Source organism: Protopterus annectens, chromosome 1.part0 (assembly GCF_019279795.1).
Source record: "Protopterus annectens isolate FY-2018-M chromosome 1.part0, PAN1.0, whole genome shotgun sequence".
NCBI classification, from domain to species: Eukaryota; Metazoa; Chordata; order Ceratodontiformes; family Protopteridae; genus Protopterus; species Protopterus annectens.
In genome coordinates, this window is record NC_056725.1 from 1,767,036,374 (window position 1) to 1,767,050,236 (window position 13,863).

Consider the following 13,863-nt stretch of genomic DNA (forward strand, 5'->3'; position numbering starts at 1 on the left):
CCCCAAACAAAAAGACCACAGTGAAGAACTTCTCTAAAGCAAACTTCACACTACTCAAGACTGGTGTGGTATCCTTCAAGGCCCCGAGCCAGTGGAAACCACAACCCAAGCTGCGGAAGCCCTTACAAATGCCTTCTCTGAACACCTCCAGGACTGCATGGATCAGGCAATCCCTAATAAAACCAAGACTCTTTCCACCAAGGGCAAACGTCCAGTCTGGTGGACCCCAGCCATAAACAAACTTTACAATAAGAGGAGAAAGCTGTTACATGATAGAGCAAAATCATAAAAGAGAAGACACCCTTGATCATTATTAGTAAAAAAATACGAGCACTCATAAAATCATCCAAGGCCAACTTTGAGAGAAAAATTGCCATAGATTCAAAAGACAATCATAAGGCCTTCTTCAGCTATGTTAGAAACCTGGGTGGAATCTCCCAGATATGCTCAGAATTAGTCCAAAATGATACAAAAATCACTGAACCCACAGACATTGCCAACATACTGGCGGACAGGTTCAGTGCAAACTTCACCCCCATGCAGCAGACAAAAGGAGAGATAACTATCCCAGCGGAGTGTAGCCTCCCAGACATCTCAAATGTGCAGGTAAAAGCTGCTCTCTCTAAAGCTAAAAACACAGCATCAATGGGACGGATGGTGTCCCCGGCTGTGTGCTACACGAACTCAATGAGGAACTAAACCCGCACATAAGGCAGCTGTTTAATCTTAGCCTTACCACAGGATACGTGCCCAAGGAGTGGCGTACGGCAACTGTGGTCCCACTCCACAAAGGCGGTGCCTCTACGGACCCTGGTAATTACCGCCCCATAAGCTTAACAAGCCTGGTCTGCAAAGCTATGGAGAGGATCATAATGGAACTCAAACAAAGACATAGAGGACTTGCAGACATTGGACCCGACCCAGTTTGGCTTTGTCAAGGGCAGATCATGCCTTCTGAACTTGGTCGACTTCTTCGAAACAGTCACCAAGGCCATTGATGAGGGAAAGGCAGTCCATACAGCCTACCTTGACCTTGCAAAAGCTTTCGACACAATACCCCACTCAGGTATTATAGAGAAACTTACCAGCTTAAATGTAAACCCATATGTCACAAGATGGGTTGCTAACTGGCTAAAGGACAGAACCCACAGGGTCAGAGTTGCTGGCACCATGTCAGACTCCAAGCCAGTCACAAGTGGTGTCCCACAGGGCTCAGTCCTTGGCCCCTGTTGTTCGGCATCTACTTCTCAGAAGTACAGGCAAACATAGGAGGACTATGGCTGACAAAGTTTGCAGATGACTGCAAACTGGGCGCCATAGTGGAAAGTACATCGGACACAGATATCCTTCAGTGGGGTCTCACAAAAACTGATAGCTGGTGCCAGAGCCATGGCCTGAAGTTAAATGCCAAAAAATGTATAGTCATACCCTTCGGGAAAAACAAGGTAACCCCAAGCTACCATATAGGTGGCAATCCACTAAGCACAGAAGAGGTTATCAGGGACCTGGGGACCCAGGTTGACAGTGGCCTTTCTTTTGACACTCACATTGCTAAAGTGGTTAGAAAGACCTTCTACATTGCCCACCTGATCATGAAGGGATTCACATCCAGATCAAGTGAGGTCATTGTTCCCCTGTACTCTTCACTTATCAGACCAATGATAGAGTACAATGCCCCATTCGGGATGTATCTCACCAGACACCTGCAGCAATTGGAGAGACCCCAAAAGTTCCTCACCAAAAGGATAAAGGGATTCCAAAATCTGTCATATGCTGCCAGACTGAAGAAACTCCAGCTCTATTCAGTCGCATACTGTCTGCTCAGAGGTGACCTGTGCCTGACATACAAGGCCATGTCCAACCCGGAATTAATGGACATGCTCCACCTCAAAAAATCCAAATCTACCAGATCCACTAGAGCAAGCGACTTAAACCTTAGCACGGATATAAATAAGACATGCTGGAGGGATAGATTTGTCACTCAGAGACTCCCTATGCTGTGGAATAAAATCTCGGTCCATGTGAGGCAGAGCACCTCGCTGGCTCTGTTCAAGAGAAATCTTGACCGGTGGATGGGAGATCGTAGGTTTACCCCGGGAATCATCTCTGTGTCACTGCTGACAGAGGCAAAACAAACTAATGGGCACAATATTTAACATAAGGGGTGGCGTAAGCCACAAAACTTTGGGCTAGGCTTATAAATGCCTTAGGGCAGATAGCCTAGTATAAACCTATGAACCTATGAACCCATGTAGACTATGTCAGGATTTGGGCTACAGGCAGACAACTAGTAACCACCCAGTTGAAGAACAGCTCCATCCTCCATACATGGCAGGACACAGAGTTATTTTGAATAACTGTAGGGTATGCCGGGTTACACAGGTCCTGGCAAAACTCTGTAGGGAAACCTGTCAGCAAAATGGCAAGGGAAAGCAATATTGTGTACAGTAGCACTCATGTAGAATATGAATGCACTGACAAGCTTATTTTTAGCCCTTATATTCCACCATGAGAGGGACAAAGAACTTGGTAGAAAACAAGGTAGTATACGGATCATAAAAAGCGAGGAAAGAAGCAGCTGAGAAAAAAAAACGGGGGGGGGGGGGTTGTCAGCCCTGTACAGAAATAAATACATTAAGCCAAAACTAAACTCCATACTGTTCTAAGCATGGATTCAAGGCACAGTTGCTGGCTGTGGGAATGTACTACAAAGAGGGAGCCAAAACAAAAATAGTTCCCACAGGTAACAGTAGTGGAAAGTCTGTTTTCTGACTGAAAATCCCATGACTGCCAAGCAGCCTGATTCTGAAAAGTCACCTCGGTACCAAGTATTTGATACTGACCACAGCAAGATGTTGAAAGGTTTTCTACAACTACACATGACTCCATAGTGAGGTCAGTGCCAGCAGCAAACTCTGAAGTTAACTTTGGACAAAGACCTCCTTGCCAGTCACAAACACCAAACCATTGCTGAAAATCAGCATCGACAGCCAAGATGCAGAACTCGGGGTTCAAGTACACATTCCACACCCTGGAGGCAAGATCCACACCTATGCAGAGGGTCGCAATGCCCACTGTAACACTAAAAGGATGGCCCAAGAACAGCCCTATATCTTACCCTGGCAAAGTGAAAGTCTGAATCAAAAGGAGCGCCCCTTTACAGTTGCAAAAATAAAAAATAAAAAAAAAATAAAAAAACTTCAGCAAACAATTGGCAGCCCAGGTCTGCTTCGTAGTGCTGTACACCATTTGTACAGCAAGAGATCTGAAGATGTGGGGTAGAGGAGCAATTGATGAATCCTGGGAACGTTTTACATACCAAGCTGCCGTTAAGGTTTACCAACATCAGCTCTACTGTTACAGAGACTGAACTTTTTATCAGGCATCACAATAATCAAGAAAGAGCTGTTCATGAGTGCTTGTGCATGTGAGCGCACATATTCATAAAGTAGCCTGTATCACATTCCAGGAGCCATACATCTTAACTGTGGAAATAAACAAACCAACATGGATGTCTTATTACAAAACTCTTTGTATTATACTAAAAATACAAAAAGTACCCAACAGGAAAATTCAATAATTCATTTTGTTAAAATCACATTTGCGATGTTTGTGCACTGTTAGTCTTTAGAAAACAGCAAATTAAACTTACCATATGTGGTGCACTTATTGTTGCTTGGAAACCTGAAAACACCAAAAGATAAACATTAGAAAAAAACTGAATAAATCAACACAGGCTTCTGAACAAATATGATTTAACTGCAAGATTAAGACTGACCTCATAATTCTATGTGCAATACTAAATTCTGCAAATTCATTTATTTACTACTGATTTCAATTGCTGACTAGGTACATCCTTTAAAACCAATGATCATTTTTAAACCTGGAAAAATTCTAGCCAGGACACTAGGCAAAGTGCAGCTGAATAATGCAGTCATCTTACATATATAAATACAAATACAAATATTTCAAGCACAAACATTAATGCCCTTCTAGCTTGCCAATATACCAAAACACTTGTTCCTATAAAAGTGTCCAGGTTGTTCTCAAATATCTAAACTAGTTTGTTCCATGCATCAGCTGTTCTCTCAGAGAACCAACTAGTGCATTTCTCATTCCTAGAGAGTCTTCTACATAGGTTATCTGATTCTCTACTATTTGATAACCCCAAACATTCCAAAAGGTAGCCATCTCTAAATGTTCTACATATCTGAATAAAATCTCCTCTTAGATATCTAGAGACTGTACACATTGTTATTTTAGTGTTTTATAAAAACTTAATTTTTCACATCCATGAATGCAGTTCGTATATTTCAGCTGTACCCTAGCCAGTTTACTCATGCTTGTTTTCTTATAAGGCTTCCATATTGTTGTTCCATACTCAACTTTGGGTCTAATGTAACTAACAATGACTTCTTCATTTCTGATTTACTAGACTTTATAAATCATTTTATACAACCTATAGTTCTACTATCATTAACCAACTGGTTGCTATACGATTAGAAAAACCCCTAGCTAGATCTACCCATATAACCAGGTCCACAAGGAGTCTACAGTTCCAATCATTGTGTGCTGTATTAAATATTCACATTTCAGTCGATGTCTCCCAAACCTCATATACTTAGTTTATGATGCATTTAAATCAGCATATTCTCCTGTGCCCAAATGGTCAATTTAGTCAAGTTATTTTGCAGACATGCCTTTATCTCTAATACATGTAATCAGTTCACCGAATTTCAGTCATCTGCATATAGACTATAGAACACCTCCGATGACAAAGATAGGTCTGGAAGACAACATAAACAAGGGCCTAGGACAGAGCTGTGTAGGACACCCTGACTAACAAAATGTTACCCGACTAGTTGCTGTAGGACACTTGCCATGCCCTATTTGCAAGCCATGTAGCTATCCATTTTATCACGAGTACATCACACCTAGTTGTTCTAATTTACTGATCAGTGTTTTGTGTATGACCCTGTCAAATGCTGAAGTTAAACCTATATAAATTACATCACAGGACAATTTTTCATTCATAGCTGTCAATATATTGTTATAGAACATTATGTTACAGATGGTAATAGATCTATTTTTAACATATGCATCCAACCTATCCAGTTCCAACACTAACTTACCCAATATTACCTTCTCCATCATTTTTTCACAACATGAAAGTAGACTCAAGGATCTAGAAGACTTTGGGTTTGTTTGTCCTACTCCCTTTCCCTTAAAGACAGGTTTAATAAGCACATGTCTCCAATCTTGAGGAATCTCCCCAAATTTATATGACTAGTGAATAACAGATACTAATTCAGTCTCCTCCCTGTGCTTTTAGATGCAGTTTCCACAGTTCTTTTTCAATATAATCTAATTTGATTCCAGTATGCGAGATTACCTGGATGTCAGGAAAACTTGTCACCCCCTTTGAGAAGCCAAACGGTTTTGCATAAGATTTTGTAAATATATCTATAATCTGTTGTGTCTGAAAATAAATTTTAGAATCTGCACACAGTTAATCAATTTGTATGTCTTTACTTAGCACACAGCGGAGAAAAGTATTTCATTAACTCATCAAAACAAAAAGGATATTCTTACTTTTAACACTACCAATTGTTTAATTCTACCCCACAATGGTCATCCAACCATGTAGGCAGCTCATGCTGTTCTCAGACCTTCACATTCAAATTAGGCAAAAATTTGAAACTTTAGACAGGAAAACGCAACTATGTCCAAGGTAATTTTAACAGACATTTCATTTTAACTAGCTTACCAACCATACATGGTATTTTCCAGGCCAGAGTTTCAGAAGTGTCCTTATTCCCATGAAAAAAAGTACAGCTGTGTAAGCAAACTTACCATAAAGGCAGATGTATGAATGATCACTGCTGCAGTAGCCTTAGTGATATGGGTTATATCCAGCCAAGGATATAACACCCAGCCAGATTTCAAAGCTTCACATACCCAAACAGATGGCGGCTTGAACTGAGCTGACTAAAGGATAAGTTTGCGAACAAAGCCCTTCAATGTTTTCTTGCAAGCTGGAAGAAGAGTCCACATAAAGCAAACAAAAACAAAAAAACAAATGGGGATAGAGGGAGGGAGCAGCTACTGCAGCAGTAATCAAATATCTACTGTTATGGCAAGTTTAAATAAGCAACTGTACCACGTTTATCATACTGATCACTGCTGAAGTAGCTTTTGCCAGGGTAATCTACCCATACAGCCAACTATTTGGGAGGTGAGAAGAGTCCAGGAGCCCCTGGAGAATGGCCCTAGCAAAGCCTGATCTGGACCTAGAAAACGAATCAAGCTTTTACTGCCTTGCAAAAGTACGTACAAAGGACCAATTAACAGCTTCTTCAATACTTCTAGAATTCAAACATTTCCATGAAGCCAAGGCCCTGGTAGAGTGGGCCTAGAACCCGCTTGAAATATCAGCCTTAGAAAACCATTTGGAAATAGTCCATTTTGACACAGGCTGTCCCTTTTCATAAGAAATGAAAAGTTGATCTGAAAGATTTAGTTCTGCCAAGATAGTACCGGAATTGTCTGCGGACATCCAAGTTATAGAGTATCCTTTCTCCTTCAATTTTAGGTTCCAGAAAAAAAAAAAAAAAAAAAAAAAAAAAACAGAAGCTGGATAGTTTGGCTTAAAGTAAATTCTTACCACTTTGCATACAAGAGGAGAATTAGTTCTCTAACAAGCCCTGCCCCTACTAACAATGAGAGTATTGACTTAACATAAGATCCCACAGGAGGAGCCACTGATTTTCATGGAAGCTATTATGCAAAACCCATTTCAAAAACAATTTGACTTAAGACTACAATTAAAGAGAATGATCCATGGGCAGATGTGCTGAAATGGCCAATATGAGTAAGAATGGCCACAGCATAGCAACTCACAGTAATACTGTAAAATCAGAGAACAACTAGCCCTGAATGGGTGCTGGTTGTGTTGTTGGCACCAACTAGAAAACCTTTTCCATTTGCTAACGCATGATTTTCCAGTAGCAGGTTTTCTTGTTTTTATTAGTATCTGCTACATCTCCTCACTAAACAGATGCCAAAAAGGTATTAAGATCCTATCATCTAAGCAGGCAACTGAAGTGGATTAATGACAGTGCGTATCAAACACCCCTGTTCTTGTGCGAGTACATCTACTACACGAGAGTTCATGTTAACTACCTCTGGTCATTTCCAAAAGAAGGGAGAACCATGGTTGCCTGGTTCAGAAGGGAAGTCACCACAATGATCTTGATGGACTCCTCCTGAATATTCGGAAGTACTCTGGATGTTAGTGGAAAGGGTAGAGAAAGCATACAGGAACATTCCCATCCAAGGAAAAGAAAAGGCATCAGTGTGCTAAGCTTTCCTGCATGGAGTCCTGGAAAAGGATCTTGACAGTTGATAGTTCAGAGCAGAGAGAAATAGGTCCAACTTGAAGAACTCCCCACAAATAAATTAAAACTTTGAAGACACCCTGCTCTAGGTTCCTCAATTGTGAGGGTCTACCCTGGTCCTGCTCAGCTTGTGTGCCACACAATTTTGCTCTGATGGAATGTAGGATGCTTGCAGAGCAAGACTGTGCTGTGAAGCTATATACCAAGCTAACATGAGCAGTCTGCAAAGGGGTAAGACCTGTCTTTTCACTTGCATACTGATGTACTAACATGACTTGGAGTATTGTCTGCAATTACTTGAAAAAGTCCCAGGGACCAAAGATGGTTCGGAGAATTGAGTGCCTTGATCAGGGCAAGCACCTCCTTGATAAGGGCAAGCACATCCTTGATATTTATGTGCTTGCATCTGTCCTTAGTGTCCCACACCATCTGCACTATTATCCACCTCAAAACTGCTCCCAAAGTAAAGTTTGAAGCATCTGATAACGAGGGCTTTGCAGCAGATAAAAGGAAAAACTCAAATAGGATTATCTGCTGTCTCCACGAAATTATTTCTCTTTTGACAAACCCCAAGCATTAATATTTGAAAAGATAAAAGGCTGCTGGTGCTGGGACCAACTGTATGTTCCTCATGGGGAGTCTTGCCAGGGTAGCATAGGCAAGTACTAGGCTAGCTGCCCTTGCGGGATTATATCAGGAGTTCGAACGCACAGGTGTCTGAACACCATAACATCGAACTGGGAAGTTCGAAATGTCAAAATAGCGAAGCCGCGGAACACCAAATTTTTTCCCGGGGGGGGGGGGGTCGGTGGGCCGTTTCCACGGCTTTGCTATTTCCTCCACTGTGGTGCGATCTCGGAGATGGTATATTTAAGTGGGGGGGGACAGCCCCCCCACGTTAGGGGGGTGTGTGAGGTGAAGTCCCGCACATTAGTTTAAGTGTACGTGTGTTTCTTGGTTTTGTACCGGTTCAGCAATTTTTCCCGGGGGGGGGGGGGGTCGTTGTTCTGTGTTCAAAATTCTTGCATTTCGAATTTCTGGGTTCGACATTTACGTATTAAGACTTGATGCAGTTCGACTACGTGATCTAGACCCACCCTTGCGGGCCTTTTTAAGCCTAGCCAGTTTCCCTTTTTATGCTTGAAAAAATACATTCAATTTTGTTACAGATGGGCATTACCAATCCCATGGTCAATAATTATACATTATCCCTGGGATCATACCATAGATAATCTGACGTAACTCGTGTATGGAATAAATCATTTAGGAGCTACATCTGTCCATTAGTAGTAGAGGGGGCAGTCCTGGTGTAAATTTTCTGTTTCCCATCCATAGATCCAAGCTGCGCTTGAAAATAGACATGGAAGAACTTTGTTTTATGTGGATGGAAAGCCTATTCCATAGCAGCAGTATTGTCTGCAAAAAATGCACCTCTCTCTCCAAACTATTCTGTTGACACTGTAGATCCTTAGACAGTATTTCTGATGCCATCTGACTTGCTGATCTGCAGTAAATCCATTAGCAATGAGACAGCGGATGCCTTTGTATACCAGAAACAAGTCACCATGTAGCAGTCTAAGATAAAACGTTTAAGTGACAGGGCTTTGACTCATTCCATGTAGGACATGCTTAGGCTTTACATCATTTTAGTAAGGCATCTCTGTGTGTGTTCCAGTTGTTACGTGTGTCTGGAAGGGGACATTATATTTCCATGACTGGCCTAATGAGGGCTGATTAAAGGGGGACAATGACATCCCTAGAGCTAGACAACCACTGTGTTTATAAGCTGTGCACTATAGAAAAACTGTTACAACAGACATATTTGCCAAAAGTTAGGTCACTGTCCATACAGGTTCCCAAATATCTGGGTCAACTCAGAGGCATATTGTCAATGTGACAGTTTCCCGAGGAAGATAACTTCCCAAAGGATATGATGGTGCATTTTTTTGCCATTTGGTTTCAGACCATGTTTCTGACATCAGTTATTTGAGACGTAACCTTCCTGCGGGATGGCCATGTCATTTAGGGATTCAATGACTACTCCTAGCTTGCAGTCATCTACAAAGTTATTCTCAGCCACAGCCTTTTGGTATTGGCTTTTACTTCAGCAAGGTAAGATGCTAAATAGGACAGGTCCAAGCACAGAACTCTTGGAACTCCACTGGTGATTGATCTCTTTCTGGAGGTAATTCCTCAGTTTTGATTATCTGCATCCTATCCAGATGGCAATCCAGTGGGTGACATAAGATTGTATTTTCAGTTTATTTACTTTTTTACTATGACTGAGTGGGAAACTGTGCAAAAAGCTTCTGCCAGGTCAAGTATGCAGTGTGCTCCATTCTGCTTTCATCCATTGCTTTAATGACCTTTCAAAAAAATCCACCAGGTTGGGAAAGCATGACCTGGCCTTGACTAATCCAAACTGAGACAGCTATAGTATTTGGAGGTTTCTTTTGCCTTGATTATTCTTCCCATGGATGTGCACATGAGACAGGTCAGACTTACAGGTCTGTAACTGCCTGGGTCTAGGAAAGTCCTTCCCTTAAGCAAGGGAATGACTACAGCTCTTCTCCATTTGCTTGGTGTAAAACCTGTATGGAGGGAAAGACTGAAAAGTGTTAGGGCTGTGGCTAAATCGTGCTTCAAGCTACTTAAGATTCATCCAGTGATATTGTCAGGAACCACAGATGCAGTATTTTTAGCTTGGATAGCACTTTTATGACTTAGTGTGATAGCTGGAAGTGAGCCACTTTCAGGTATATCGTGAGGGACAGATGGAGGGAATACAGCAATAAAGTTAGAGATAAATTTTTCAGCCAGTAGGTTAGCTACATTTTTCCACCTCAGTGCAGACAATTTCACAAGCAGCTCAGCGCAATGTTGCTTTATTCTTTTTAAATTACAAGCTTAACTAAACATGCCTAGTGACAGTCTGAGTTATTTTTAGCCTGAAACTTGGCTTTACTGGATTCTAAGCTCCTGAGTGTTTCAGTGAAGAGCTCTACCATACTACAAATAGCTCTTACTTTTGATCAAAAGTCTTATTATAAATCTTATTGATATTATGGTTCTACCAAGTGGGTCCGTTTCTGGGATTATTGCCGCACCTGTTCCTATGGGGTATAGCTGCATCTATGCAACTGTTTTACATGCTGGTGTAGTATGGTGGTGTACATTTTTGCAAATTCAAAGGAGTTAACTGGGTTTGGTGGGGATTTGAAACTTGCCAATGCACTTACGAATAGGTAGTTTGTAAAGAACTTTCTAAAGTAAGTTGAGTTGAAAAATATATGGTTTCAGTTTTACTTCATATAAGATTTCTTTACAGTCAGATCTAACAAGTGATAAAGATACAAAAGGGATGTTGCAAGATGCTCCCATATTAATAAGGACAAGATCCAAGGAGGTTATTAACCCTAGCAGGTCCTCAGACTAAAATTGTTCCACAGCAATTGTATTGACAAAGTCCACAAATCTCTGTGGTTGTGCACTAGTGGTGGTGTACATTTCTCAATCTATAAATGGATAGTTTAGATAACGTAGAAAAAATGGTCCTGGGTTTAATGTAGAGTAATTCTAGTTCCTTTAGATAGGCATTCTAGCTTTCCTTTATGAAAGAATTCTACAGCTGCCATTTATTAGGCAGCTATAAAAAGGAGTTCTCTGGATGGCACAGTAGGCAGTATTGTCACCTCACAGCAACAGGTTCCCCGATTCAGTTCTTGGCTGGGGGCCTTGTGTGAAATCTGCATGTCCTCCCTGTGTTTGCATGGGCTTTCACCGTGTACTCCAGTTTCCTCCCACAGTCCAAAGACATGCAGTAGGTGGACAGGATACTCTGAATAGGCCATAGTGTGTGGTGTGGAACAAATGCTGTGTCAGGGCTAGCCAAAAGGTGGCGTAAACCTTGGCTCTAGAGGACTGTTACTGTGGAAGTGACATCCCGATCCCATGTGCAAAAATGTGAAAAAAGGGTTGCACATGCATGGATGGATACAGGAAATTCTATAGGTACCATATATTAGCTAGCTACAGTGCAAGTTCTATAGCTACCTAATATTACAGGAACCTTCTGATGGTTATTTTGACATGAAGATGCTCTAGTGCATCATGCTGCTTCACCTCACCAGTCTTGATGAGAGCCTCTTCACTGTAGAGTGATAACACCTTCACCTTTTTTTCTCCCTCCTGTGCAGTAGCTGATCAAATGTGTGGAAGGCATTATAGCTCTGCACATCCAGAGAGCTCTCCACTATTTTAAACCATGTCTCAGTCACTACTAAGTCGTCTATTTTAACTTTTGATTATGAGAATCAAAATCCTGAGGTATTCCCTGTGACCGAAGTTATTGTAAAACTTTAGAAATAGATGTAGATCTTTTTTTTTTTTTTTTTGTGAAAAAAAAAAACTCTGAACTGAGGTGTCTACCTCACATTTCAGGAACACAATTCTATCCAGTCAAGAAAGACTTTTGAATGTACTCCTGGGTGAGAAATCTCAAACAAGCTGAAATTCCAACAGAGAGATTCCGGACACTTTGAAAAGACTATGCAAAGATAAGCAAGTCATCTAAACATTGAAAAATGTGAATATCCTGTAGCCTACAATACGCTGCAACTGGAGCTAGACACTTTGCGAACACTCGTGGTGCAGTGGATAGTCCAAAGGGTACGGCAGATAGCAGATACAGTGATCCTCACACAAACTCTTAAGGAACACCTGAAGTTTGGATGAACAGGGATGTGATGAGCATCTTTTAAGTCTAGTGTTCCCAGGAAACTTGAACAGGAAGCAAAGCTAAAAGGATGTGAAGAGACGACATTCTGATTTTGGGCGCTCACACACACAGGTTTAATAAGGATCCAAAACAGGTCTCTAAGCATTTTCTATGACACTAGGAACATCCTTAAACAAAAACCCTTCCCAACTTGGGAAGGAGGGACTGGTTCTAATCACACCTTGGAACATTGTGATGAAAAACTGGTGGAAACAAGTTCAATCTGCAGGATGATGAAGGACCCCCTGGAAAGAACATTTATCCCCACTGCCATTTATGACCTTTAACACCTTTATTGAATCATCACTTCTGACACTTGTAGAAAAGTAATCATGTCACATTATTAAACTTATTTTTTGCAAACATTATAGACAGCGTGTATTGTTTTATACACACACACATACACGTATTTATATATATATATATATATATATATATATATATATATATATATATATATATATATATATATATATATATATATATATATATATATATATATATACATATATATATATATATATATATATATATATATACATACATACATACACACACACACACACACACATACATATATACAAACACATATACACACACACATCCTATAATCTAAGCAGCAGTACATTATTCAATTACTGCCTTCTCAAACCTTTTTCTCCTCCAAAACATTTTCTGCATGTATTCTTTCCACAATTTCCATGTTTTTTTTCTATGTAATGTACTCCTATCCTTTCTAAAAATCCCATTTCATGTTCTTTTATCTCTGTTACAATATTCACTACTTCAAGCACAGTGGGTTTAGATTTTGATTTCCATTTTCTAGTAAATACTTTAGCAGCCACCAGAATTTAACTTGAGGCCTTGCTATGTCCAGGCAATTGAAATCCTGTATCCCAGCTGGAAAAAAAAAATAATAATTTCCTTAGTTACACTCATTAGCTAGCCCAGTATTCCAGACAAAGTACATTGCAGAGAATTTTTAAAGCCTGTCAACTCATTACACCCCCCCCCAAAAAAAAAAAAGTTACGTACCTACCATAATGTTCCATCTGTGTTGTCCATTTTCAATCTTATAAAACCAAGAAAGGTACACTGAAAGCGACCCAATAAAGCCACGGACGAAGGCAACCAGTATATGTAACGTTTTATTAAAGAAAAATTCACATTAAAAACATTCGATCAACGATGTTTGAAAATCCGTTTTTGTTTCATCACACTTCATGAGATGTGGGTTAGAGTGAAAGACGGCTCTTTTATATACAATCAAACCTTTCCGGATTTTTTCTTTTCCAACTTGGTGGCTTTAAGTGGAGTACCCTTATTCATACTCAAGCCTCACAGCATAGAACTAGCGATAATGCTATCCAACCCATTCGCTATGAAAATCAGGACTTAAAAAGTTCCATCTCAGTTTTTTAGAAGCGATACAGATGTCAGAGGCCAATGTGTAGAGCCTGGGTAGCTGGACATATTTCTTATAATTCCACCACCCAAGGCAGCTTTCCAAAATCAAAATTCTGAAGTCACTATTAGTATCCCAGTTGTCTATGTACATCCAAGGAGTGAAGGATCCTTTCACTGTAGGACTGGGGTGAAGGGAAGAAGGTAGGGAGACTGATGGCCTGATTTAGGGAAAGTTCATTAACTACTCTGGGCATGAAGGATGGTTTAGTACGTAGGCAAACC

General features: G+C 40.5%; 1 protein-coding gene across 2 annotated transcripts in view; it reads right to left on the reverse strand.

Moving 5' to 3' along the window:
- The window catches only part of PCMT1 (protein-L-isoaspartate (D-aspartate) O-methyltransferase), a gene marked incomplete at its 3' end in the record, with an annotated part of 730,767 nt that overhangs the window by 482,043 nt on the left and 234,861 nt on the right, over nucleotides 1-13,863 (reverse strand). For both annotated transcript variants that reach the window (XM_044069289.1, XM_044069297.1), the window contains 1 exon segment: nucleotides 3,653-3,684. In XM_044069289.1, the coding sequence (XP_043925224.1) occupies nucleotides 3,653-3,684 (32 nt within the window).